At 43.9% G+C, this 25966-nt stretch overlaps 1 protein-coding gene across 1 annotated transcript; it reads left to right on the top strand.

Annotated features, from left to right (window-relative positions):
* Positions 1 to 4470: 4470 nt before the first annotated feature.
* Positions 4471 to 25614, top strand: DNAJC11 (DnaJ heat shock protein family (Hsp40) member C11; the record flags this gene model as incomplete). Its single annotated transcript, XM_082009351.1, has 16 exons — positions 4471 to 4542; positions 8139 to 8268; positions 10465 to 10538; positions 11715 to 11816; positions 17046 to 17174; positions 17884 to 18006; positions 19320 to 19393; positions 20393 to 20582; positions 20970 to 21055; positions 21505 to 21621; positions 22616 to 22771; positions 23077 to 23146; positions 23270 to 23327; positions 24005 to 24147; positions 24595 to 24724; positions 25381 to 25614. The coding sequence occupies 16 exons, from the start codon at positions 4471 to 4473 to the stop codon at positions 25404 to 25406; spliced, it is 1680 nt and encodes a 559-aa protein (XP_081865477.1). The 3' UTR covers positions 25407 to 25614.
* Positions 25615 to 25966: the final 352 nt, after the last annotated feature.

The raw sequence follows: 25966 nt of genomic DNA, 5'->3' as shown, positions 1-25966 counted from the left end.
CTATGAATTCATGTTGCTGTTTCCTCCCTGAAAGGAAAAAGTCCCATCGTCAGTCACTTGCTACACAGAGAAAAGGACAAATTTGGCAGAGTATTTTTGCCACCATTCAAGTTCAAAGACCATTGCTCCTTGAGCAGACAGTACTGCAAGTGGTGTTCTCTGCTACAGTGTCATTCATCTGAAATCAATCAGCCTGTGTTGACTACAAACTTACCCCAACTGTACCTGTAAGCATCTGAAAAGCTGTCGGTATCTCAGACTTGCCTGCAAAGAAAGAGCAGGGCAATGGCTCACCCAGAGTAAAAAAATTCCCAGCAACAACAAGAGAGACTTGTGCCAAGCAGGTATCTTTATTTTATTTTAAAACATTCTGAAAGCGTTAATCTACACGAAAAAGCAGCAATAGAATCCTGAGAAAGCATGCTTAATGTTAGGGAAGCCTTCATTTCATATCGCATGAGCCGAATTAAAAATAAAACTAAACGTAAGTGTACAAAGCAGAGACAAAAAAATCAATTTTCTCAAAGACATAACGTGAGGGACTCCCACAGGGGCTGGCAAGTTCTGGAAGAGAGAAAGAGATTATATTTTATGGGAAGAGATTCAATAACCATTCTTTTCCCATAAAGCTAGTGATGGAGGATTGTCACTGCTCCATAGACACACTGTGCACATTTCAGGACAACAGTAACAGAAAATCAATAGCATCTTTTATATGTGAAAAGACATTATCTCTATGAACTCCTAATACTAACAAATGGGACCAAAGACAACCTTTACTAAAACTTAGTAGTCAGCATTAATCTGGCTGATAAGAGAGGGGTAGCATGCTAGACTACACCCTTGGATTTTTTTAATTTTTGTTTAAAGAAATAACTCTGCTCAGAGCTTCACCCTCCACTGAAGCCAAAGAGCCCCCAGATGACACTACATTAAAAGTCTAACAATGTTGAATCCTGGCGCTGTCGCTCGAAAGCCCCATCGGCATACATTTCCTCTCTGGCTGATGGCTGTAATCATTAGGAGGTAGGAGCTTTATCAGGTGGTAATTTGACAGCTTTGACAAGCTCGGCTGAATTTATGGCACTTTCTAGTTTTTCCCTCCATTGAGCTGAGATGGAACCAAAGTTAATATTAGCAAAAACACTTTGTGCGGGGGCAATTTTCCAGCAATGACTACATGATCCCAGTTACTAAGAAAATCTGCTAAACAAGGCCTCCTCACCGTCCCTTGCCACTCCCCCCAGACTAGGGAAGATGGTTCCCCATCCAGCCCACTAGCTTAGATGAAAGATTCAGTAGGTGGAAGGTATCTCTGGTATCTCCAGCTCTAAAGAAGCAGCGAATCAATTCTGGAACACCTCTGTAACTTGTAGAGGAGTCACTAGCATACCAGAGAAACACAAGCACAGATGTTTCCCTTAGCCTAGAAAAATAACTTTTAGGTCCAAACCAAATGTTCCAGCCAGGGACGTGCACAGTTTGCTGCCCCCTTTTTCATGACGCAGCACCGTTCACCAGTGCCTAAGCTCAGAAACGCTGGCACTCCAGATGCCCCAGATAGACTGCACGAGCCCTCCTGAAGGACATTCCTGAAAACCCTCTCAAGCACATTCCGCTACCCGCTGCCTACCCAGAAGCAGCACCCAACCCGACATTATGAACTCGACACCTTAAGCTAAGAGTGATGGTGTTCAGGATCATGACGCTCAACTCCCTTTCTGGGTGCAGGCCCAACATCTTTTAAACAGAGCACATAGTTACTTTTCTCTCTATAAAAAAATCCAAGACATTAAAGCTTAGAAAAAAAAACAAGTAGCCATGAGAGCTTCTTACATTTCCACAGATCATACAGTCCACCCTAAGAAGGAATCCAACCCATTACATCTGAGGAGGAGAGGTACCGGTAGATTGTGACCTCTGGAAAACACCAGAGCTGAGTCAGGACACTAGTAAGGCTACTCACAGTTTACAAAAGGAGCACGCTACACACACTGGAGCAGAAGCCACAGTGTCACATGTCTGAGGGCACACAGGCCGGCTAAACCCAGGATCCAATTCCTGGGGTCAGCTTGTCTCATTGCGAAGATCACGTCCCGCACAGCACCATGATGCTTTCTTGAGTGGTGTGAGGAATCTGCGAGTAGCGATGTGGGCAAGAAGAGCACTGCACCCTGAACCTAAACTTGGCAAGTCAGTAAAGCACAAACAAGTACTTTTCTCCCTCCCCCCTACCCCCAAACTGCTTTTTGCCATCAATGTCACATTTCCTCTGTTATAATATAGGGTTTTTAAGAGCCATCTCTACATGCTTAGAAAGCACAGTTCATATTTAGCTCCCTAAACTCGTATTTCTCTCTTCCTATATTTCCCTGCCAAGATGTGACATCTGTGGACTGTTCCCAAAAAATTCCCCTGAATCATCTGTGATGCATGCGGAACAGCGGCCAGACCTGGCAACGAGCAGCTGTGTCTTTTAGTTAGATCAGCCTGGTACGGGGAAGGATTCCCAGTAACTCTGCCACTAACATCCCCGAGGACCACAAAACTCCCAAATCATGTTAGAAAAAGAGCACAATTACGACAGGACCAAAATCCATGAGAAACAGCATTGCCACGGCAACTGACATCCTCAAAACTCTACTTGTCTTTGCATTTTTGCACAGACTCAATGACTCCTAACTATGTGGAGAAAAAAAAAAAAAAAGAGTCTAGCAGGTGGGTTCATTCAGGAAAAGCATGCTGCTGGGTGATTCCCTGTAAAACAGACCCATTTCTACATGGTTTCTCAGAACGTGAGCCTTTGTGGACCTCTTGTTCCAAGCACTGCATCTCACTTACTACAAGTGCAGAGAAACTTCTAGAACACGATCAATACTTCTTTGTTAACTACCCTTGGATCAGAAAAAAACTTATTAAATATTAAAACATTCCTGTTTTCAAACAAAAACTATGTGAAGATCAAATCCAAAACAGATTAGCTGAGCTTTGGAATGGGAAAACACAGTTTCAGCTTCAGGCTAGACTGTATTGGTGTTAATGAGTGGTCTTTCAAAAGCTCCTCTTTGAGGGCCACAGTGCTCTAAATCACTCTAGCATCCCCGACACAAACATCTGATACAATCACTAGGGAACATCCACCGATGAGCAGAAAAGGCCTTCTTTTCCCTCCTGGCCGCCTCAGCACAGCAGTAATGCCAACAAACACCAAGTCTGTCTGCCAGCAATGCTTTATAACGAGGCATAGGTTAAAGCACAGACCAAGAAGCCCTTCTGCTAAAAAGTCTGCCTGTTCCCCAGACTTTTGGGGCATCTTCTTCCATTTTACTACTGGGTAAGTCCTGGCAAGTGCCCTCTCATGGTTAACCCGCCATGGAGACTGTCTGCTCTTTGGAGTGCAACACAGCATAAACTCTAGGGCCATACTCTCTGCTCTGTGGTGAAAAGCCAAAGCAGCTCTGTTGACCCAAAGAAAACAGCTCCAGATTTACACTGGCGGCAAATGAGAACAAGGTTTAGCCAGGGTTTGCTCCCTGCTAGCTGTTCTGTGCCAGTGGGTTTAACATTGCTGAGCTAACCTATCGCTCATATTCTGTGCGAGACAGAAGATCTGACCTCACGATATTGCATTGCAACAGGCTGCAACGTGTCTTAGGTAACCTGTGCAATTCAACCTCAAAAAAGCCATGAGTTACTCATTAAATAAAGACATCTTGGTCACAAAACGGCATGGAAACGATCCTCTTGTTATGCCAGGCAAGAGGCCTCAGGGCAACATATGCAACTACTAGTTCCGTAAGTTCTTATACTTGGGGCACGCCTGGAGGACACGCCACAGCCTCGGCGTAACGCCCACGGTCGCTGCCGTGTGGTCGCCGCCGGGAGCTCACCAACGCGGGCGGCACCGAGCGCGGCGCCTGCAGCTGCTCGTCCTCCCTCTCTTACCTAGGAGCGAGACGGACAAACCCTCACCACCCGCGGTCCAGCCCGCGGGCTGCGGTCCCAGCCGCCGCTCGGCCCCCTGCCCGCCGAGGTGAATGCGCGGGCACGAAGAGACCGCGGCGGGAAAGACGCCTCAGGGCGCCAGGCCGCTGCGGGGGAAGAAGGCTGCTCCCGCCCGGGCCGGGCCGGGCCGGGCCGGGCCGGCGCGCGGCAGTGCAGGTGGCACAGCCGGTCCCACCTATCCCGCGCAGCGGACGGAACGGGGCTGGGCCGGACCGGGCCGAACACTCACCGCGGCATCCCGCGCCCGCCTCGCCTCGCCTCGCCACACGGCTCTTTGGGGCGGGGCTTGACCGCGCATGCGCAGACGGCCCCGCTGCGCTCGCGGACGTACATGAGCGCATGCGCGGGCACTCGCACCACTGGGCCGCTGGGGGGCGCGGCAGCGAACGGCACGGCGCCTCCCGCCCGCTCTCGCGCCACCGCCACGCCCGGCCGCACGGCGGCGTGGGGTGAGAGGTCGGGAAGATGGCGGCGGCCTTGGGGGAGGAGGTGCCGGACAACGAGGACTACTACTCGCTGCTCAACGTGCGGCGGGAGGTGGGCCTGGCGGCGGCGGGCGGCGGGGCCGGACAGCGGGGCGCCGCCGCGGGGCGGGGCGAAGCGGCGGGGCCAGGCGGGCCGTGACCCCGGTGTCCGCCTGGGCCGGCCTGGCCGCGGCCGATGCGAGACCCGGCGGGCGGGAACGGGGCTGCCTCAGCGCGTCCTCCGGCCCGGGCTGAGGCAGGCGCTGCCCGGGAGCGGGCCTTCAGAAACCCGAACCGGCTGGCAGGGCTGCTTGTGGTGTGCGCGGCGGGACGTGAGAGCGAAGGGTGAGGCTGTCGACTTCTGTTGAGAATTCTTCCGATTTGGTTTTCCTCGGGGTATGTGGCAGCTTGGTCTTAGACTTATCTCTACATATATACGTATATATATATAAAATATACTTACCTCTTTGGCTGTAGGCTTGTTCTTATTTTAATCAGTGCTGTATGGCCCGCACTTTCCAAATGTTTCCAAATCGGAAACACCCATGTTTTTGGCAAAACACCTCTTTCATCAAAAAAAAGGAGGATCAGTAGGACTCAGTGTCATTATTAACAATAGGTCGGTATTAACTGTTACCGTTTTGTTACACTAGAACGGTTTGGGACTTAAAGAGATGTAACTTTTTTTTAATAGTAAGAATTACACAAATTGCCAAAGATCCAAACCTATAAGCTGTGCTGTAGTTTGGGTCACCAAACGCAATAGTGATATATATACACACTGTATATATTCTTTCTATGTATATATATTTAAAAACAGGCTTTACTACTCAAGCACGTCGGCCTAGATGTTAACCAATCAAGCTGAAGAAGGCTTGTACTGCTCAACTACTACCTGCTTATAATAGGAGTTCAAGACTTAGAAGCAATTCAGTCTGATAACTTTGAAAAAATTATCTTTGGAGTTAATGTCAGTACTTGTGGTCTTGGTGGCAGTGTTGTGTGTCTCATTTGTGGAAATCTTCTGCATTACTGAAAGAAAAATATATGACACTGCTCTAATGCCATGTAGTAAAGTGTGTTCTTTTCAGAAAAATTTCTGTGCAACTCAAGCCCATGTCTTGTTAAAAGCAGGTGGGCCGTGCTTTTAGATCACTCCACAGCTTTTGGAATTCACCCTCCCAAACATCAGCAGTGTGCAGATGTAGAGGTTAAAAGGAAGAGGTAGGAACCGCACAAGGGTTGCAACTCTTGGGAGACTAACAGCAAAGGCTTGATAGTTAACTTAGCTAGGCTCTCAGCTCTTCACTACAGACCAGAAAATTCAGGTTTGGTACATAAGGGAGCTGGAAACCAAGTAAAAATGGTCTTTGAGGGAGTAATTCCACCTGAGACAGTAGTCACTTTGTTAATTACCCCTTGCTAATTAAATTCAGTAGTACTATTCTGCGTAGCAGTGGAATGCAGCGAACTCACATTTCTGTGTGCTGAGCCAACTTCATGTGATGTGGCAGCTGAGCTTAAAATAATAGTTAACCACTGAACTTTGCAGCCCTGATGAGAATAAGCCTATCGAGCAACAATTTTTGTGTGTGTATGTATATAGATGTTTAATCTCTTACAGATTTCAGTCCACTAAAAATGTGGCAGCATGTTTGAGATGTTAAATGAAGCCGTTTAAACACCAAACAGGGTGATGGGACGCCTTTTAATTTTGCCTGGAATTTTGGCAATAAAAATGTAACGTACATATGATTATTACTGATTTATGTATTTCATTGCAATTTGAAATTATGTCAGTATTTCTTTAGCGGTTTCTAAGAGGCTATTGCTCATGAAATATTGAACCAATGACTCGAGCTATTCAATGATGATGAAAGGCCCAATCTAACATTTTATTGAACATGGCATTTATGAAAAATGATACTGCTCATTTCTATTACATAATCAATAGCACATTAAACCATTTATCATTAATTTGATTAAAGAATGCCATTTTAGACCTATATGTTCCCCTGCCTTCTCAGTCGAGTTTAAATTCAATGTCTGAGAAAGCACAAGGTAGTAAAAAGAAAAGAGCTAATCTGTAGCTACCTTTACTGTTTTGCGGCCAGCAAATTTGGCATGTCCTCTTTTGCTATATCATTTAGAAACGTTAACAGGAAATAGTACAAATGTGCAGAGAAAACTTTTATATTAAGCTGACCTCAAAATTGAACTGATTTCTAGCTGGTATGCAAATGAATGCATTTCTTTGATGAAAACCCAGACTCTCCTTACCACAAGTTGGAAAAAAGATGTTACTTTAAGAAACAAACTTTTAGGGCGTTTATTTCCACAGTGAAAGCTTGGAAGCTTCAGTCACTGAAGAGCTTTAAGAGTAAGTGGAATTTGTGTCTTTAAATACTATTGTCAAAAGTAATTTTCTGCATACCCCTTTCTCACTTGCTGGCGTTGTGTTCCTGTCCGTTGCAACCCCTGGCTATAATAAAAGGGGTGATGTTTGCTTGAAGGAAGCCAGCAAGTACCCATCGCGTTGTTTCGGTTATTTTACCCTGCGCATTTCTCCTGGTGCAGAGTAGTGATGTCCTGCTTCCTGCGCCCCGGTAATTGATTCTTGCCTGGACAGCTTTGTAACCAGCTGGTTGGTAGTTCTGTGAAGCTCTGCGCTACCTGGGCCTTCCGGGGAAGTTCTGGTTGACTTTGGCAGATGCACTTCTACATAGATGCTGACCAGCCTACAAGGAATAGACAGCTGCTGCAATACAAGGACTGTTGCAGGAATGAGGTCAAAAAGGGGAAGTTACAAGGGCTCTCTAGAGTTAAAAAATAATAAAATTTGCTGTCTCTTGAGAGATGGTAATGAAAGGAGTGGGGGTTTTATTCCATTCTGTTCCCTTCCATCTGAAATCTGTTTCCAGCAGATTTCCTGGAGGCCAGGTCTGAAATTCCAGAGTGGTTGTGGTAAAGAACAGAGCTTTTTTTTTTTTCTTGATGTATTTAGTGACACACTGTTCTTCTGGTTGTCCGTCCTCTGCAGGTGAGTGTGTTTCTGAGGGGTGATGATGCGATGCGCCTTCCTTTCTCACAGCACAACGGAGAGCCCTTGCTGTATAGGAAGGAAGGTGCTAGGCAGCACAGCAGTGAAGGGCTGAATGTAAAACTGTAGGTTTACATCTCTTACCTTTACTGCTGTGGAAGGTCAGTGCTTTCTGATAGGTATAGTATTTACCTGATGGTTTAAGATTGAAATAGAAGTAGAAGTTGATGTACATCTCTGGATTTAAGTGCTTTTATCCTGAGGCGACTGTTTTTCCTTGCTCATCTGCATTGAATTGAGGAGACAGTAGTTTCCTAATAAAAACAATGTATGAACACAGATTGCTTGGGTGGGTTTTGGTTTTTTTACTTAACTTTTTATACCTAGCTATACACTGATGAGCTGTTGCTGTCACTTGTTGCACGATAAATAGTGTGGAAAATACTGGTGTGCATGATTGAACATTTCATTAACTTTTGTAATGGAACAAAAGTCCATTCCTGATTTTGTGTAAATAAAAGTAGTGTAATGTAGCAGGTGATGGACTTTTCTTTTAGGGCTGATCTTGAGAATAGTCTTTTTTCAATGGCATTGGCTGTACTTCAACACATTTTTACCGCTTTTCACAGGCATCTCAGGAAGAGCTAAAAGCTGCCTACCGCCGACTGTGTATGCTGTACCATCCAGACAAGCACAGAGACCCAGAGCTCAAAACACAAGCTGAGCGGCTATTTAACCTTGTTCACCAAGCTTATGAAGGTCAGTGGAAGTTTGAAGTTTGCAGAAACTCTTTTCAGAGGTTTTCTAGGAGGGCTGTGTCTTCATGGTTTTTGAGGAAGACAGATATTATTACAAAGTAGTAATAAAATTTGCTGATACTTAGCGATGCTTTGTTTCCTGCTTCTGTCCTGTAAATCAGAGGAGCAATGCAGTATAAATTCTGCAATGAACAAGGTGTGCAGTCTCTGTCTTATTTCCTGCATGTTGTAAATAATCTTCTCACCACTCCCCTTACTTCTGAAAAGACTCTCCCATAAGAGACTGAAGACTGAAAAGCTTCAAGCTGAAAGACAGTTTCATATTTTACTTTTGAACTGAATTTCTGTTCTCTCTCACCTGCTTGAGGTCTCCATTGTTTTTCAGCAAGTTCTTACATATTCTAAGACTGAGATAAGGGCAATAGATTCATAGTAGTTAGAGGGTTTTTTTTCTCATCAAAGGATGCCAAGCCCTTTAAAAATATTCTGAATTAAGCTGACATTTAAGTAAATCCTGGTGTCACCATAGGTAATGCATAGTGTAACTGAGGCACAATTCTAATGAAGTGATTCATTAGAATTATCTTGCAGCATTTTGGAAGTGTGATAAGAGGCACCTGGAATGTGAATGGGTTAGAAGCTGGTAGGACTCTTCTGCATTAAAAAAGTGGTGTAGCAAACTAGGTCCTGTAGCCTAAAGAGAAACTAAAGCAAAATGGTGAGTAAATATTCCTCTATTAAACCTCAAAGATGAGCTGAATTTTTTTTTTTTTTTTACTCTCATGTTTCCTGAATGATAAGCATTTGTTTCTTCCAGTTGGACTTGAACATGGGTGAAGTCTTTTACGTTGTCCCTAGTTAGACATTAGAACACATGGAAGCTTTTGCTGGGGAGAACAGTGAAGGTCTTACATTGATGACAAGGGGAATAAAACCTCAGGATGTTTTAACAATTCCATTTTAGTGTGGTGAGCAGGTCTTACATTAGAGTCAGCTTTCCCTTTGAATTCTGTGGCTTTGCTCAGCTCTGTGTTGCAATGTATCTATAATTTGCTGCTCTTTTAGTACCAAATCCAAGTGTAATATTTTATAAGCAAAAATTTTGACATCTCGAAAATAAACCAGCCCACCTCCTCCCTATTTTCTCCCCCTCCTCTTCCATCTCTTAATATCACACAACAAAATTTGTGTTTTATCAGAAATTATAAAAAATGGTAGCTGCCTGTGACATTTAGCAAGTTCAAAAATCTTCAAGTAGTTCAGATCAAAGCTCTATTACTAGTAGACCCTCTTTTTGCCTTAATATGCACACCCGGCTCCCTGAAGGCTCATCAGTGCCTCTACAGTCAAAAGAAATACATGATAATCATAAAGCTGGTCTTGGAACCCTGGGGGAGAAATACTGATGCTTTTTTAATTGATGTTTGTTTTTTAAGGAAGGGTGTGGTATGAGAGATTATGCATTTAAATATGCCTTACATTTTAGAGATTCTTCTTAATTCTATGTGCAGGCTTTTTTCCAAAGTAGCTGTTCTGCAGTCTTCTGGTGTGTTTTATTTTTTCCACTGCACTGGGTGACTTTTTGGGAGATTCAAATTCTACGTGCATTTTTGCAATTACCCTGTAGTTGGTGTTTGGAAAGGCATGAACTGCCTCATGGAAGTGGCTTTGTTGGTGCTTGGCACGTCCGACATGTTTGGACTGGGTGGGAAAGGATCAGCAGTCAGGGATGGTAAGGAATATCGAAGATAGGGAGCAAAGCACCGAAGAGCTTTGAAAGCTAGAGAGAGGTAGATGTCATTCCTCCTCAGGAAGTTTCTAGGGACTGCTCTCGCTGAATAATCCGAATGATTGTAGAGGGCTTATGTCACCCTTCAGTCAAAGAAAGCAATATTAAAAAACCCCGCTGCATATTCAGTTAGTCTGCATGTTTCTTGTGTTCTTGTCACTTTTCAATTTTAGAAGTAAGGGGCTAGGGGTGGAAGGAATTTGTTGGGAGTGGGCGGGATCAGCGTGTCCTGTTAATATAGCACATGAAAGCGTTAAAGGAGTTAATGTAAAAATTGGATGCAACTGTAGAACAATACGTTTCCAGGACCTCTGCTTGAATTCCAAATATGACTAATGTGTTGGTCTGAAATTCAAGGAGAAGATCAAAAACTGAGCTTTCTCCTCTCTTTTGATTTTTGACTCGCAGTGCTTAGTGATCCACAGACCAGAGCCATCTATGACATATATGGGAGGCGAGGACTGGAAATGGAAGGATGGGAGGTGAGAGAAATTTAGCACCTGATGGCCAGTGGAATTGGCTAAACCCACCTTTATCTGACATTCTTGTTACATCGAGCTGCACTGACACCTTGATGGTAATAAATGCCTGTTTGTTTGAAGGTATCCTTGTTTAGTTATTTCTGTCTCTGCTGAAACACTGTGATGGATTTTCAAAGAATACTTGGGTTTTTCACTTGACAAGAGAACAATAAACCTGACATTCAGAGTTCCCTAATAGGATATTACCGTGACAGGCAACATCTTTGTCTGAGACAAATGCATCATTATTGTCCATCTAGTCTCACCTTTTTAATCTGAAACTTTTTTCCAGAATTGGCTATCCTCTGAGTTTGAAATTGCTTTTTCTTTCTGTGCTTTTTGGGGTTGGATTGTTGCGTTTTTTTATCGTTGGTTTGGTTTTTTGGGCTTTGAAAGAGGACTTGCCTATTCCTGGCTTTCCTGTTGTTAAGTCCCTTTGCTAGCCTCTGCCAGTCTTAGTTGGTTGCACTACGCTGCTTGCTGCAGAATCATGTTGTATTGGGTCAGGTCACTACCAAGGTCAAGTCTGGAGTTAGTAGCGAGAAATGTGGAGCAGTGGCAGTGTGTAACAGGCATTTCTGAGCTGCTTGTGGCAGACTTGATCTTATTTTGAAAAGCCAAATCCAGTATTCTTTCTATACATACCTAGAGCCGTACCTGTTTAAAACCCTCATTCCCTGAGCCATGTACAGTAAAGAGATGTGAATCAGTGTAGCCTAAAATCACAAGACTCTCGCTTAATCAGTTTGCCTCAGGCCAGAAACTCAGTTGATTTCATTTTTGTGTCTACACCTAGTAGAGAAATTAATGTATAGCTGTTGGTAACGGCTGCACTGCAGTATCTTGTACTTGTGGTTTGGGAGCTATTTGCCCTGTTTTTGTCAAGGTAATAGAAATAACAAGACCATTTTTCCTTCTCTCAAAGCATGGGGTTTTCTCTCATGCCTGCCATTTGATCTGGCCCAGGTGTTTGCTTCCAATCTCTGAGTATTGAAATTCACGCAGAGTGGCTTGCAGCAGCAGCAGGGGCAACATATTAGAGCATACCTGGTCAGTGGACCTCCGTCCCATCAGCAGTGCAATACCCTGAACATGTTTTTTCTGGTAATCTTTTGTGTTTAATTTCTTTTTGAGCAGGTTGTGGAAAGGAAGAGAACTCCAGCTGAAATCAGGGAAGAATTTGAGCGTTTGCAGAGAGAGAGGGAAGAGAGAAGACTGCAGCAGCGAACTAATCCAAAGGTAAGCAAAGGCTTCATCTCGGTCTCAAGAGTGAATCCGTAAATTATTACGAATATGCAAGGTGTGATGAGCCTAGATGAGGAGCTATAGTAAATAGCCCGTTAGGTATCTACACTTAGTGAGATACTTTTCCTTTTTTGAATATGCCGTTTGTCTGCACAATGTAGGGAAAACAGCTAATTCTTTGGACAGTAATCCTGTGTTGAAAGTTCTTTTTCTTTTTTTCATTGAAACATGTAGGAGCAAAATACCTCTCTCAGCAATTTCAAGAAAACGGACCTGACACTGAAATGTTTATGATTTCTTTCTAAGTGTTCCAAATAAAATCAAACTCCCTGCAGTTTCCTGACAGGGAAACTGTTTTCCCTTCAAGGCTGCCGTAGTGTCACAACAATGTGGGGAGATATTCAAATGCAGCTTTGAAACCAATGAAAAACATGAGGCAGCTACCAAACTAGCTGGGTAGCAGAACTCTTCCGGTTGCCACACAGTGAGCAAAATCAACCTGAACAGGATTGGGGTCCTGCCAGTTTCACAATTAGTGCCTGTTCTAGGAAAGCTTGATCACGCTCTTAGGATGACAATCGTCGAGTATTCTGTTCCCATCTCTTAATCTGTTTGAGCAGCAGTAAACTGACACTAAATGACCCACCATGCAACTGAATCTTGGCTGTTCAGAGACAATCAAGAATACCATGTGGAGGATGATGTTCTTGTGGTAGCATTGGGATGGCAGGGAGAGGTGGAAATGACGCTCAATCTCTGCTTCCTCTGTCACCTGCTGCGACTGGAATACTGTGATAGTTTAGAATGCTAATGGCCTTGCTGGCTCTTGACTTGATAAGTATGCTAGGCAAACCCAGGTTTTGTCAGCACTGTCACTGAGTGAGGTTTCAAAGCTTGTTGAATCACAAAAATCTTGGTTCTCATGCAGTGGATGACATTATCCAAGAGCTGCATCTACACTCACCAAATTTTTTCACACTTTCATTTACCTGCATCTGTATTTTTCTGGGGGTTTTTTGCTTAAATTATCAGAAACCATTTATTAGTTATGTTTTGAAATGCGTTGGAAATCTGTTTCTTCTATGCAGTATAGGAATGGTCCATGGTGGAGAGCCTTAGTTTTCCTCTGTCTACCCCAAGATAACCGTGCAGATATTTATGTAGACAAACTCTCTCCATCTTGAAAAAGTAAATTGTAATGAGACATCAATTTTTGTTTTATTTATAAATGCTTCTATTCTTGGTGGAAAACTGGGTGTCCGCAGAGCAATCACTGGAGGTGTGCAGTTAACACAGGTTCTGCATCCTGAAGCACTAAAGCACAGGTGGCTGTCCTCTCTTGGTGGCTCTGAAAGAGGAGGTCTCCTGTGCCATTGTGTTCATGCATGGACTTCTGAAGTGTTGCAGCGTAACTTGCATAACCCGAGAAACAAAGTGCCAGCTCATTAACTACTATTACTGTAGTTTTTGAAGGTTGCTGCAGTTTTCATGGCCAGCAGTTTAAAATGACAGCGTTTTCTGAGCAGGCAGAAGTTAAATAGTAATGTTTAGGACTATATCAGAAAAATGTCCATCTGAGAAGACCTGTAACATTTTGAGATATTCACCATGGCACAGACTCTGGATCTGCGCTGGTCTTAGCAAAGCAAATGGACTGACACAGATGACCAAGTTGTTGTGGACAGTGCACAGATACTAAGAACTTGTTTGTACTGGAAGGGTAAATAAGCATAAGGTGTTATGTGAATATCTGCTGACAACGTTATTCCAGGCAGGAAGGGATTTCTGGCTGCCACAAAACAGGCAAGTCGAACTGTCTCTGCTGGAAATGAGGGTGACTGGGGTCAGAAGGGTATACTCAGAGAGGGGCATGGTTATCTCCACCTCATGCTTCTCTGTGACTTTAGGAATTTGACGTTTTATCTGGGCGCCTCGCCGTGGCTGTGAGCAGTAAAAAGTGGAGCTGCATTGTAAGCCTCAGCCGCTGTGTCCTGTGATAAAATTAGCCATCTGGGTGTTTACCACAATTGCTGATTGGCAGCCTATAGAAACGTCTCTCCAGGCAGTGTTCCTGTGGAATTAGGTAGCGCAGCTGTGATCGTTTCATACACGAACACAAGTTATTTTAAAATCGCCAACATTTTGTCAGTTCTATAAAACGGTTCCAGCAAAATAAAGCATTTTAACCAGAAATGTTGAGCAATAACCAGATGTAGGCAATTTGGCAGGTTTTGAATTGAGTCTATTATTTGCTTTTAGAGCTTTGTTTTTGCTTTCAAAGTCGTGCAGAAGGGTTCAAAAGTTCATTACTTGATTTGAGAAGAACCGCTTCCTGTTAGGAGAAATTAAATCCCATTATTTTCCTGCTGCGGAAGGTCAACATCTAAGAAATGCAGGTCCCTCAAGGCTTAGTCTTGCACAGCTTCCATATGTCACTCTCCAGAAGGTAAATCCCTAAGAAAAAAGGCGAGGAGGGAGTGGATTCTTCTCTGGCACACTTCTTAATTCCATCAGTATAGTCTGTTTCGTATTCGCAGGGTGGCAAATAAAGGTGATTTTTAAAGATAATACCAGACAACAACTCTGATTGTTCTGCAGTGCCGTTCCGCAGCTTCCTGCCCTGCTGAGTTGGTGCACTTTGCGCCATGTTGCATGCGTGCACCGCCGACTTCTGCGCAGAGCTTTTCAGCTTTTTCCCTGCTGCTCTTTCTTCAGGGAGGGCTTTTTCATTTCCAATGGTCTGAGCAGGTGGCTGATGGGGAGTTGCAAGCAGCAGCGGTCCCCTCTCTGTTATCCGGTGGCATAGGGGGTGCTGTCGTTCTCTGGGAATATTTTTAACTGTACCATCTGCTGCTTTTCCTGTGCTTGCGCCTTGGCCAGTTTCCTTGCCAGGATCTATAGACCTCTGGGGGTGACTTCACTTGCTTGGCGGGAGGTGAAATGTCTGCTCGGAGCCCACTGCTCACTGCAGCGAAAGGCAGCTAAATAAAAGATCTGCTGAGGAGCCGGGGAGGGAACGGAGACACTCCTTTCCTCTGAGTGGCTCTTGTGTGGATTTTCATGGATAGGTTCAGGAGTTTTCCTTTTTTCATTGGGAGAGATGTTTCTTTTAAAATTCATAGGTGTGAAAAAGGAAATCGTAAGATTTTGTGTATGATTGAAAGAAAGGAGGTGCATTGAATTTCAGGAATGTGTGTGGACCTTGGTGCATCCTTACAAAGAGTACAAGCATTGCAGTACGAATAAACATAGTACAGTAAGATGTTTTCCAGTGTTTGGGGTTTTTTTGAGTGCAGATTCTTAAGAAAGCTTTACTGCTGCTGATACTCCTGTCCAAGTTGAAAATATGCAATTATCTGCTTTTTTGCCATTCATATTCAGCCTGCTTACTACTCAGCATGATATCTCTTGTTTAAAAATGTTTAACTTGGAATTTAAAGTTGCAATCCGGCAAAGGTTCTGCGCTGAATGTGGCGCTCTGTGTGGAAAACCTTTCTTTCCATCCTGCCTCTGTTATGAAAGATCTTAGGTTTTACACGTCCTTGAATTGAAGAGCATCCGGGAAAAATGGGAATAATTCTCTCTTTTGTGAAAATAAATGCTCATCTGTATTTAGACACGTTTGATCGGCCACTCTGGAGTGCATCTGCTGGAATTTCATTGGGTGGAGTTGGCACTTTCTGTTTCTCTTTGGCGGTTCTACTCCACGTCTTTCCAGAGGGCTGGAGAGCAGCACAGGGCTGCGCCGCTTCCTAGGCAGTTGGCAGTTTTGCCTTGCTTCACTCTTATTTTGGCCTTGTTTCAAGGAACAGCACAATGTCGGAGAGGACTGAAACTGAAGAAGCTGTAGCATCTGGAGAGCGGATCCCTTGAAGGTGACTTTGCGGATGGTTCCTGAAAAGTAGCTTTCTGCATAAGGGGCAGGAGCTCGTCCTTGGTGCTGCCACAGACAGAGTGATGAGCATAGTTGCTTTGAAATTTGCCAGCCTGCCAAGAGTAATCTGTAAGCAGTTGGGGCACAGCCCCTGTTGCAGAGTTCTCTTGGAAATAATCGGACCTTCCTGTGTTAAAATACTTATCCAGTCTTTGCTGCATAAGAAATCAGAAAATAAACATTGAGAAGAGGTCAGGAATCTCCACAGCAAATAAATAATTGGGAGCCAAAGCAGAGAGAAATTGAGTCCTGTCAAATTCTTCCTATGTTTATGGTTCAGGGTTTGATTAGAGTGGAGTGAGCAAGGAAAAATGCTCACTCGGATTGAAATGAGAATTTCTTCCATAAATACTTGGGCTCTGAGTGAGTGGTTTTTGTACCTACCCAGCTATTGAGTTTCTTTATACAACTTGCTCAGAGTTCATTCCATGTTTGTGCACACACAGAGGGTTTTTTTTATTGCAACTGGTACATTTTCTGTGAGCTGGAATGCTGTTTAATGGGTCTATAGGGAAGGTTTCGAAAGCCTCTTGAAGTTATATGACCCAGACAAAGATCTAATCATGCCCTTTTCAAATAAACCCACTCTTGCAGTTAGTCTGAGTGAGCACAGCAGCAGGTAGCCAGACTATTTAGCTGTGGCCTAGTTTTTTGTAGGAACAAGCTTTTCTGTGGTCTGAGAAAGGAGATATTTAACACTTGCTAAAAGTCTATCTTTGTCAGGCTTTTCTTCTGATTACAAGGTATAAACTAGGAAAAAGAAAACATAAGTTTTGATTAATAAGGTAAATTGCAAGTGAATGATGCAGCTCAAAAGTAAGTTGTTTCAGATAGCTCATAAGAAGAAAGCATTTAGAGGATTTCTGGCCAAGTTCCATTGGAGAAAATAAATTTCTAAAATACATTATTTCAACTTCAAAATACTGACAGAGCAGAGTCAGTTGTACGGGAAGAAGAAACCTGCTGTGTAAAAGTGTTCTACCTACTTCTGTAATGTGTCACAATACAAAAATTACCTACTAGTATTACAAGTTGCATTCCTGCTGAAAAACTATGTCTTTTATCCAGTTTATTTTATGATTTATATTGCTGGTTTAGGATATTATAATCATTCATTTTTGTTTGTCTTGAATGTGTAAGAAATGCATTTTAGAGTGGAAAAGGTAGTTGCAGAACAAGAAAAATCTGCAAAAAAAATTCCATCATATACAAGGATGGTTTAGCCATTTAGCCTATATATGTTGGATGTTTGTTAATGCCAAGTATTTGTTTCCCTTGTCATTCCCTAGGGAACAATTAGTGTTGGAATAGATGCCACTGACCTCTTTGATCGTTATGACGAAGAATACGAAGATGTGCCTGGGAGCAGCTTTCCCCAGATCGAGATAAACAAAATGCACATATCCCAGTCCATTGAGGTAAGGAGGGCAGACACTGCTGCTGGTGTGGAGCCGGGCCTGAGCTAATGAGGCACTACAGAGCAAAGCAACAGAAAATGAAACGCAGCTCAGGAGGTTTCTCATCTTGATTTATGGAAGGCGGCAATTACCAGCGTGGGTGGGAAGAGGAAGCTCAGTTCCAGCAGGACTGCGCGTTGACTGTACAGCATGCATTTGTGTGGCTGGTTTGTAGGCTACAGCGATCCTGCCTTCCTGCTAGCAGGGAGGCTCAATTGTGATTGAAAATAGGTATCTAGTTCTCACTGAACATGGCGTATTTGTGAAAACAAACGGCTCCCAGTTTTGGGGATGTGGGTAAGGAAAAGAAGGGGGAAATGTTTCCTCTGTTCCAGAGAGTTGAAAAAATGTAGTCTGCTGGTGAGATTAGAAGAGTTTGCAACTCAGGGTCAGTACTTCAAGGTGGTACATTAAAGGTGTCACAAATGACTGGTACTGTAAGAATTGCCTCACTTTTTGCTATACTTGATCTTTGACTACAAAATTCAGAGCAAGTGCAGCCATGTCTGGTTCAAACACCTGGGCTTAGTGGATGGCAAGGAGTCAAATGGAGTGTTACCTGTCTCTCTGCACTTACAGTTTCTGCCATCGTGATTATGTCCTTGCAGAACATGCATTAAACGTGTGAATCGGGATCAGAGTAATTGGTAACAATACATTCATTTTTCAGGCACCACTGACTGCCACGGACACAGCAATACTGTCTGGTAACCTTTCCACCCAGAATGGGAATGGAGGTGGATCGATTAATCTTGCTCTGAGACGAGTGACTTCTGCCAAGGGATGGGGAGAGGTAAGAGTAATAGCTGTTACGCATTTTTATATCCGGTCTATTTCAGGCTGCTTGGATTAGTTACCTAGTGTTTATTTTCTTTAGGGAACTTCAGCTCTGTTTCATCTCTCATTTTCTACATTCTGTAGAATGTAGAAAAAGGAATTCTCAAAGGAATTTGAGAAAAAGGGAAGGCCAAACCTTGTTTCTTCTTAATTGTTTCCCCTTTCCATTTGGCTGTGCATTTTGGACTTCACTTATGCTGACAGAATTGCTACCGGTTGTCTCCAGGGCCTTTCTAATGCCACTGTCTGAAGGCTCCCAGGGGCCTTCCAGAGGCTGTGAGCATGTGCGTGATAGTTTGCCTTTGCTTCAAAAGCTGCTCTGCTCACAAGGGAAGAAGTCATGGGGGAAAACAGTTTGACTCCCAGGCAGGTATGATCTAAGTAGCTGGCAGGTCCCATGTTACCACTTGCAAGCTGTGCCTCGCTAGACCAGTGGCTTTGTTTGCGATGCTGGTGGCATTGCGGCTATGGCTGGCAGGTGGCTGCTTTCTGCGCCTTCCTTTTCGCACACTAGCTACTGCTAACCTGGTTCCTTATCTTGTGAGAAATGGGAGTTGTCCTCTTGTTTGAGAATTCATAGCCTGAAGGCATTTGATTTACATCAGGATTTTGCAATATTGGTAATAAGGGAGCCTGTGGATATTGTCATGAGCCAGTTGACTAAAAAGGTTTTAAAAAAAACATGTAATAAACTTAATTGGGAGGTGCAGATGTAGTAGGAACTGATTTTGCTGGATTTGTCCTGAAAAGCATCACGTCTAAGAACTCCTTCTGTTAATGAGACTGAACAGCACCAAACAAACATTGAATAGCAGCCCTGGAAGTCACCCAGACTAGTGGATGAAGCAGCAGGCGTGTTTTGCAGATGCTGAGACGGTGCAGCAGCAGAACTGCTGACAACATTACTCTGAGACTGTCCTGAGAAGGACTCTTGCCCTCAGAAGGCAGCAGCCAAGCCTTGTTGTTTGCTGTTGTGGGGCTGTGATGGAGGAGTTTCCTCCATTTTCACTGGAGCAACCAGAGCAAGTGCTAGTAGTAATAGCCCATAGCACTCTGAAACTGGCTTTGTTTTACTCATGAGGACCCTACTCAGTGAGAGACCTCTTCCTCAGAATGCAAAGCTAGCAGAAAACAGAGGATGCTGTAATATGTGGTGAAAGTTACTCGGATGTGTAAAATGTCTGTGACTTAAATGACGTTTGTGAAGTACTTTGTCACTGTTGTAAAAGATGTTTTCTTCTAATGATTTGGCATTGTGCATTTAAACAGTTGGAGTTTGGAGCAGGAGACCTTCAGGGACCTCTCTTCGGTTTGAAGATATTCCGTAACCTTACACCAAGATGGTAAATACTAGAAAAATGGTCTAATGGTTAATATTCCACAATAAGGAACTAAACGGCTTGAATACTCTTCCATGTTAATTCTGGATTTGTTTTCTATCCTACAAAATAAGGTATTTCTTCTTTAGATTTCAGGTTGTGCTTTAGTACTGATCAAAATGCTTGTATTCTTTTTGTGTGTTGGTGTCCTCCATTTTCATACTTCCAGTTTAAGGAGAGTCTGTGTTCCACATCCTTAGATTTGTATTTGATCTTGTCATGAATTCATGATACTTGAGGTGTGATCTCACAATCAGAGCAATAGAAGTTAGCTCTGGGAGCCGAACAAAAAATGAGAAGCTCTTCTGGGGCTTACATGTGTGAAACAGAGTTTCTGACAGCAAAAGAGGAGATGATATGTCATATTTTAGGGCGATAATGCCAAATTTGCCACTAGGGTGATGTCTGTTTACAAATGAATAGAGGTCTCAAGTTGCAAAGGAGAGTACAAGGTAAGGGTTATGATTGAAGACATGTGATAGAGCATCATAGGTGCCAGTGTAGACTACCTTCTTTTTGTATTTTCTATTTTAGTAAATATGCCATTCCTCAGCTTATACAGGGATCTTATTCCACATAGAGTCCTTTAATACTCATTTCTGGAGCTGATGCTTGAGGATTATTAAATAGCAGGGCTGCTATCTTGTAGCAGCCAAGTGTGCTGCCTCTGCAGAAGACCAGGACTTTGTCTGCCATGGGCCAGAAGGGTAAAGGCTGAAAGGAAGCCTGCTGCGTTGGCTGCAGCGTTGTGGCACAGACCAATAAACCAGGGCGTGAGCCTGCTCTTCTGGGAGGTGCAGTGGTCAGTGTGGTCTAAATTAGTTTTTCCCCGAAACCCTTGGGCGTCATGCTCTTTGCAGGATAGTCTCTGCGTATTCAGCAAGGCTCCTGGGCAGGAAGGAATTTGAGGCCATCTGGGACCCTGTGTTTTGTCACTGATGAGGCTTTCCTTATTTCTCCTAGTTTCATCACTACAAACTGTGCCCTGCAGTTTTCGTCCCGTGGGATCCGCCCGGGCCTCACCACGGTCCTAGCCCGCAACCTCGACAAGAACACAATGGGGTACTTACAGTGGCGGTGGGGCATCCAGTCAGCCATGAACACTAGTATTGTCCGGGATACAAAAACCAGCCATTTCACCGTGGCGTTGCAGGTGAGAGTCCTGTTGCTGTACACTGGGGACAGTGATACCACCCCATGGGAAAGAAGTGCCTCAGCTTTTTCGTCCCAGCAGTATTTTGGCGTGGGACTAGAGGATAACGGAGCAGTTGGTACTGTCTCATACAAACACGTAACATAGATAACGAGCTGCATTTGGCAGAGCACAACACTTTGCACCCCACATTGTCGTATCTAATGTGGATCAGCTCAGATTAGGGTCGGGATGCACAACACAGACTGCAGAGATTGCAGGCTGTGACGAGTAGGTGGCAAGCATTGCTATGTTTTCTGTGCCACTTAAAGGATAAAGGAAATTTGGGGGTATGTTCAGTGGTGGCCAAGGCTAGGTTTTCATACATTTGTGCCTCTTGTATTTCAGCTGGGAATCCCGCATTCTTTCATGATGGTCAGTTATCAGCATAAGTTTCAGGACGAGGATCAGACGCGAGTGAAGGGTTCTGTCAAGTAAGTATGCAAGAGGAAATTCACATTGCTCATGGCCTGAAGGATTGTCCTCTCCTGCTGTTGTAGGCCTCCAGGGTCCACACAAATCAAATGCTTCTGTGGCCTTTGGGAATCTGCTTTTCATTAATTAAATCTGGTAAATGCTGAAGTGAATGTCTTAGAGGCACACAGAGCTAAGCCTCCTCAGATAAATGGAACTTAGAATACTTGTGTGTGATATCTGTGTATCATCATCAATAAGAAAGACAGAAGTTCTTGTAGTCTGTTTACTACTTTACAAGCTGAAAAGGCTCATCTTACCTTGTGGAGACATAGCAAATCTTCTGTAGCCAACATGTGCTGCACACAGATGTATTTCCATATTTTACTTGGTGGGCAATTACAGGATTCAGTAAAGAGAAATTCAAAAGTCTTCCCTGTCTTACCAGTTTTTGGTTCTGTCATTCTAGGGCGGGTTTCTTTGGGACCATAGTGGAGTATGGAGCAGAGAGGAAGATTTCCAGACACAGCGTTTTAGGAGCCACCGTCAGTGTTGGTGTTCCCCAAGGAGTGTCTTTGAAAATCAAGTCAGTTCAAGATTACAACTGTAGATTGCAGAGGCTGACCCTAACCCGCATTATTCTATTTCAAATATTCAGGTGGGAAGGTCCCAGTCTCAGGGCAATGCACGTATATTGATACATCATTATGAAAGGTTGCAGCTGCCCTCACCTCTCTAATACAAGAGGTGCCCATCAGAAGCAATATGTGCCTTCTGCTGGTGTTACTCTGAGCCTGAGCCACCTCTTTCAGGACTTGTGTGTGTGTGTGTGCATCAGAATATTCCGAAAATACAGCTTAAAGTAAGTTTTGGAGCATTATGGTAAGTGGACGGAAGATTTCTGAAAATATTATTAGTAGAAATGGATTTAATTGCATTCCGTTTTTATGACACTGCACACAAGTAGATACTTGAATTAGGGGATTACCGTTAACTAATATAGGTGATTATACTGTTAATAAGATGCAGTTCACAAAGGGGCAGAATTCTTTAAGGGTTTATATACTGTGGTGCACTTTTAATTAGTGACAGCAGAGGGCGTGCCAGGATGCTGAAATAGCTATACAGGGGTGGAGAACTCAATCCCAAGAAAATGAATATTATCTTAAGTGGTAGAAAAATATTAATGTATGCCTTCCTTGAAGGCGCATGCCAGTGTTGTGAACACAGACCTTTTCTATAAGCATTTTCTTTTCTTTTGATAGTGATGTTGGTCCCTTTACCTCGTGAAATTAATGACCAAAAAAATTCTCCAGATTAATAAAAACACTTTAGAATGGTCAGGTACTATCACAAGAGATGTCTGCTACATAAAAGTCTGGCTATGGGTCATGTCAGCTGTCTTGTCTTACTGTTGTCTTGTTTCAGTTTATCGGATTTTTACCTTTTTGAGCGTATCATTCATCTCTCCTTTGGTTCAGCAGTTGTTCAGCAGCATACACTGCTGCTAAGTGTACTTAATCAAGCGCATTAAACTCTGCATTTCCTCTTACCTGTCTCTCTGTTCTTTTTTGTTCAAGGTTGAATAGGGCTAGCCAGACCTACTTCTTCCCTGTCCACCTAACAGATCAGCTGCTTCCCAGTGCTGTGTTCTATGCCACCGTGGGACCTCTAGTTATCTACTTCGCCATGCATAGGCTAATCATCAAACCCTACCTCAGGGCACAGAAGGAGAGGTAAGCTTGCAAGAACGTGTTTTAAATTCAGAGCTGGGAAGGTCCCACTCAGGTGCTTCTGGGAGCCTGGTGCAAAGGTTGGAGTATCCAGCTGAGGCACTGTGGCTCACTAAGTTGTCAATACTACCAAGTTCTGGAAGCCTACAAAAATAGCTGGAAAGGTGAGGAAGAACCTTAAAATGGAGGTCATTCATGTGAGGCTGTGGGTCAGTTTTAACTAGAGCGGGTAAGCAGACATGTGCCACTTGGTGGCCGAATCCCATCCACTGTGTAGACCTGATGTGATGTTGACTTCCTTATGCCAGAGAGCTGGAGAAGCAAAGGGAGAGTACAGCCAGCGACATCCTTCAGAAGAAGCAGGAGGCTGAAGCTGCGGTAAGTCTTTCTCATAACTAAGTCCCCTTAGTTAAAGGAAGCTGTTTTCACTCTGGGCTTTTCTCTTTTGGACACAGTGTCTGATACTGCTTGATTTTTGCTCTGCCTCTTGTGTTGTGCCAGGTCCGGTTAATGCAAGAGTCTGTCCGGAGGATTATTGAAGCAGAGGAAGCCAGAATGGGTAAAGATTACAACACTGTTTACTTGTTCCATAAATTTGGAGAGAGAAAGGAACAATGCAAAGGTTGGGTGCTTGAGGGGGAGAAATGCCAGGTATCGTTTCTTCATTTCCACTCCTAATGAAGCACAGCCAGCTTCTTGCACTGGTAGTGGGGAAGTGCCATCATGATTTGGCTTATGGTGCCTGAGCTTAGTAGAGATCCACTGGATATTATCTTGGGACATACTGCGAGGTAGAGCAACAGGCTGAAGACAACGGTCTAGATTCACCTCTCCACAAAAGGCAGGTGTCTGTCTAAATGTGTGCAAAAGTTATAGTCTGAAGCTTAGGTTTCACTGATCTCTATCTGACACAGTCTGCTCCTGGATCATAACAGAAGTCTGATTTCTGATGTTTGCTAGCAATTTCCAAGAGAATGTTCCAAACTGAACTGACATCGACTTGGACTGTCACATCAGCGTGGCATTGAAGTCGTGTCATTCTGGCCTAGTGCTGAAGATTGCTAACAAACACCCAAGCAGAAATGTTCTTCTGTCTTGAGAAGCATGGGTCCAGGCAAGGAGAATTTAAATATCATTGAAAGCAAGAGAAAATGCCGGGATGGTCTTTTCATCAGTGTCTACCTAGCTGTCAGTGGGAAGCCTTTCATCACATCTGTGATTTCATGTGAAATGCAGGTTTGATTGTAGTGAACGCCTGGTATGGGAAGTTTGTTAATGACAACAGCAGAAAGAATGAGAAGGTGAAAGTAATAGATGTGACTGTGCCCCTGCAGTGCTTGGTGAAAGACTCTAAACTCATCCTTACAGAGGCATCCAAGGTATGTAGCTGTTCTGTGAAAGCCCAGATTCAAGGGCTTGAATGTGTGGCTCAGATTGAACCATATGCTATCCTGACGGGATTTCCTCAGCGTGCTTGAAGCTAGTGAGCCTAGATAAATTTACAGAAGCCATTTATATACCAAGTGTTATGAACCTCTGGGAACTTCTGTTTCTCTGGGCATTTCCAGTGCCAAAGAAACAGTGTCTCTGTATTTGCAGCGTGAGACAGTGTGTGTTACAGACTCTCAACCCCCTGATTCACTCTTTTCTGCATTTAGAACTTGCCACTGTGGAGGTGATTCCTTAGCTTCTTGTCTCATCTCATTGACAACAAAACTCCTTTTTTTTTAACGACACCTCATTCTGGCACTAATAAGTTGTTTTGGTCAGCCAAAGAGCTGTGAAAGTCCATTCCCTGACGCTTAGTGTGTCTTCTCTGGTTCAAGGCTGGGCTGCCGGGTTTCTATGACCCCTGCGTGGGTGAGGAGAAGAGTTTGAAAGTGCTTTATCAGTTCCGAGGAGTTCTGCACCAAGTGATGTCAGCTGACAATGAGGCCCTTAGGATACCAAAGCAATGTAAGTAGCTTCTTCCTTCAGGAACCAGTAAAAGATTGCTTCAGCTCTGTGTGGCAAAGTGCACAGAACTGGGGTTCTGGGGTTCAGAACTGGGATTAGTTAAATGAACTGACCACGATATGCCTCTGGAGTATGACCTAAAAGAGCTCAGCAGCACTACTGCAGCTGTTTATACCATCTAACCTTATATATCTAACTGGAATTAGAAGCAGAGGCCTCCTACAGTTGCTGGTGTCCCTGCTGGGTGATTCACAGCATTACACTGCCCTTTGAGGACTGAACTAAATGTATGAAAGCAAGTTGGAGGCCTGAGCCAGAGTTCTTTCTCATCCCCGTTTATCTATCTGCCAAAACATTTCCCCTGCCAGATTAATTTTGTGAAACCGATATCTGCTAGTGACAAGTTTTACTGGTACCCCATAGGTCTGGGGAGTTGCCTAAAGGGCAACTTTACTCTAGACCAGCTCTCTGGCTCAATTTGAGAAGCCTATCCAAGTTACAAAGCTTCTGTAAGTACGTTGGAGGTGTATATGAATCGTGTTCAATTAGCAGCCAGAAATGTTCCTCTCTGTCCCTGGTACGGTGGTAAGTTCAAGCTAGGATGTGTCTTGTCCAACAGAAGTGGCGCGTACCCATTTATTGTTCTCATCCGACAGCTCACAGAATTGATGCAGATGGCTAATCTGATGAGAGTGTGCGTGTACGTTACGGTACTTGAGTCAACGGAAACTACAAAACCTTCCCCTGAACGCTGCAAGTTTGAACAGAGACATTTTTATTTTTACTATCCGTATAGCAGGTGGTGTCCTACCAGTTATGTTAGGAGACAAAATGAGAGAACCTGCTTCTACAGGTGGCTCCAAGGCAATACTTCTCTGAATTGTGGCTCAGTAACCAATAAAGCAACGTGACTCTGAATGTGCAGTGCTTTCTGCTGAGGTTGTGCGAGCGGGCACCGAGCACCACTCGTTGTGCAGCCAAGTCTTTCCTGCTGTGATTTGGCCACAGTCTGTTTGTGTGGTCTCGCGTATATCTCCTTGCACTGAGCAGGGAAGAAGACCTGTTGCTCTCACTTCTCCACGTACTTCCTGGGGTAGGTAACATACCTTTTTCTGCTCCTGAGGGGAAGTTAAGTTCTCCAGCCACCTCCTGGAAATTCCTTTTGTTGGAAAGAGAACAGAGGTTGTTTTTCATCTCAGATCTGTATTTGAAATGTGCTTGTGAAGAACAAGTATGTTCAGA

The sequence above is a fragment of the Phaethon aethereus genome (assembly GCF_964289735.1).
Source record: "Phaethon aethereus genome assembly, chromosome: 21".
NCBI lineage: Eukaryota > Metazoa > Chordata > Aves > Phaethontiformes > Phaethontidae > Phaethon > Phaethon aethereus.
The sequence above is the reverse complement of the archived record's forward strand: the minus strand, read 5'-3'. Positions and strand labels throughout refer to the sequence as shown.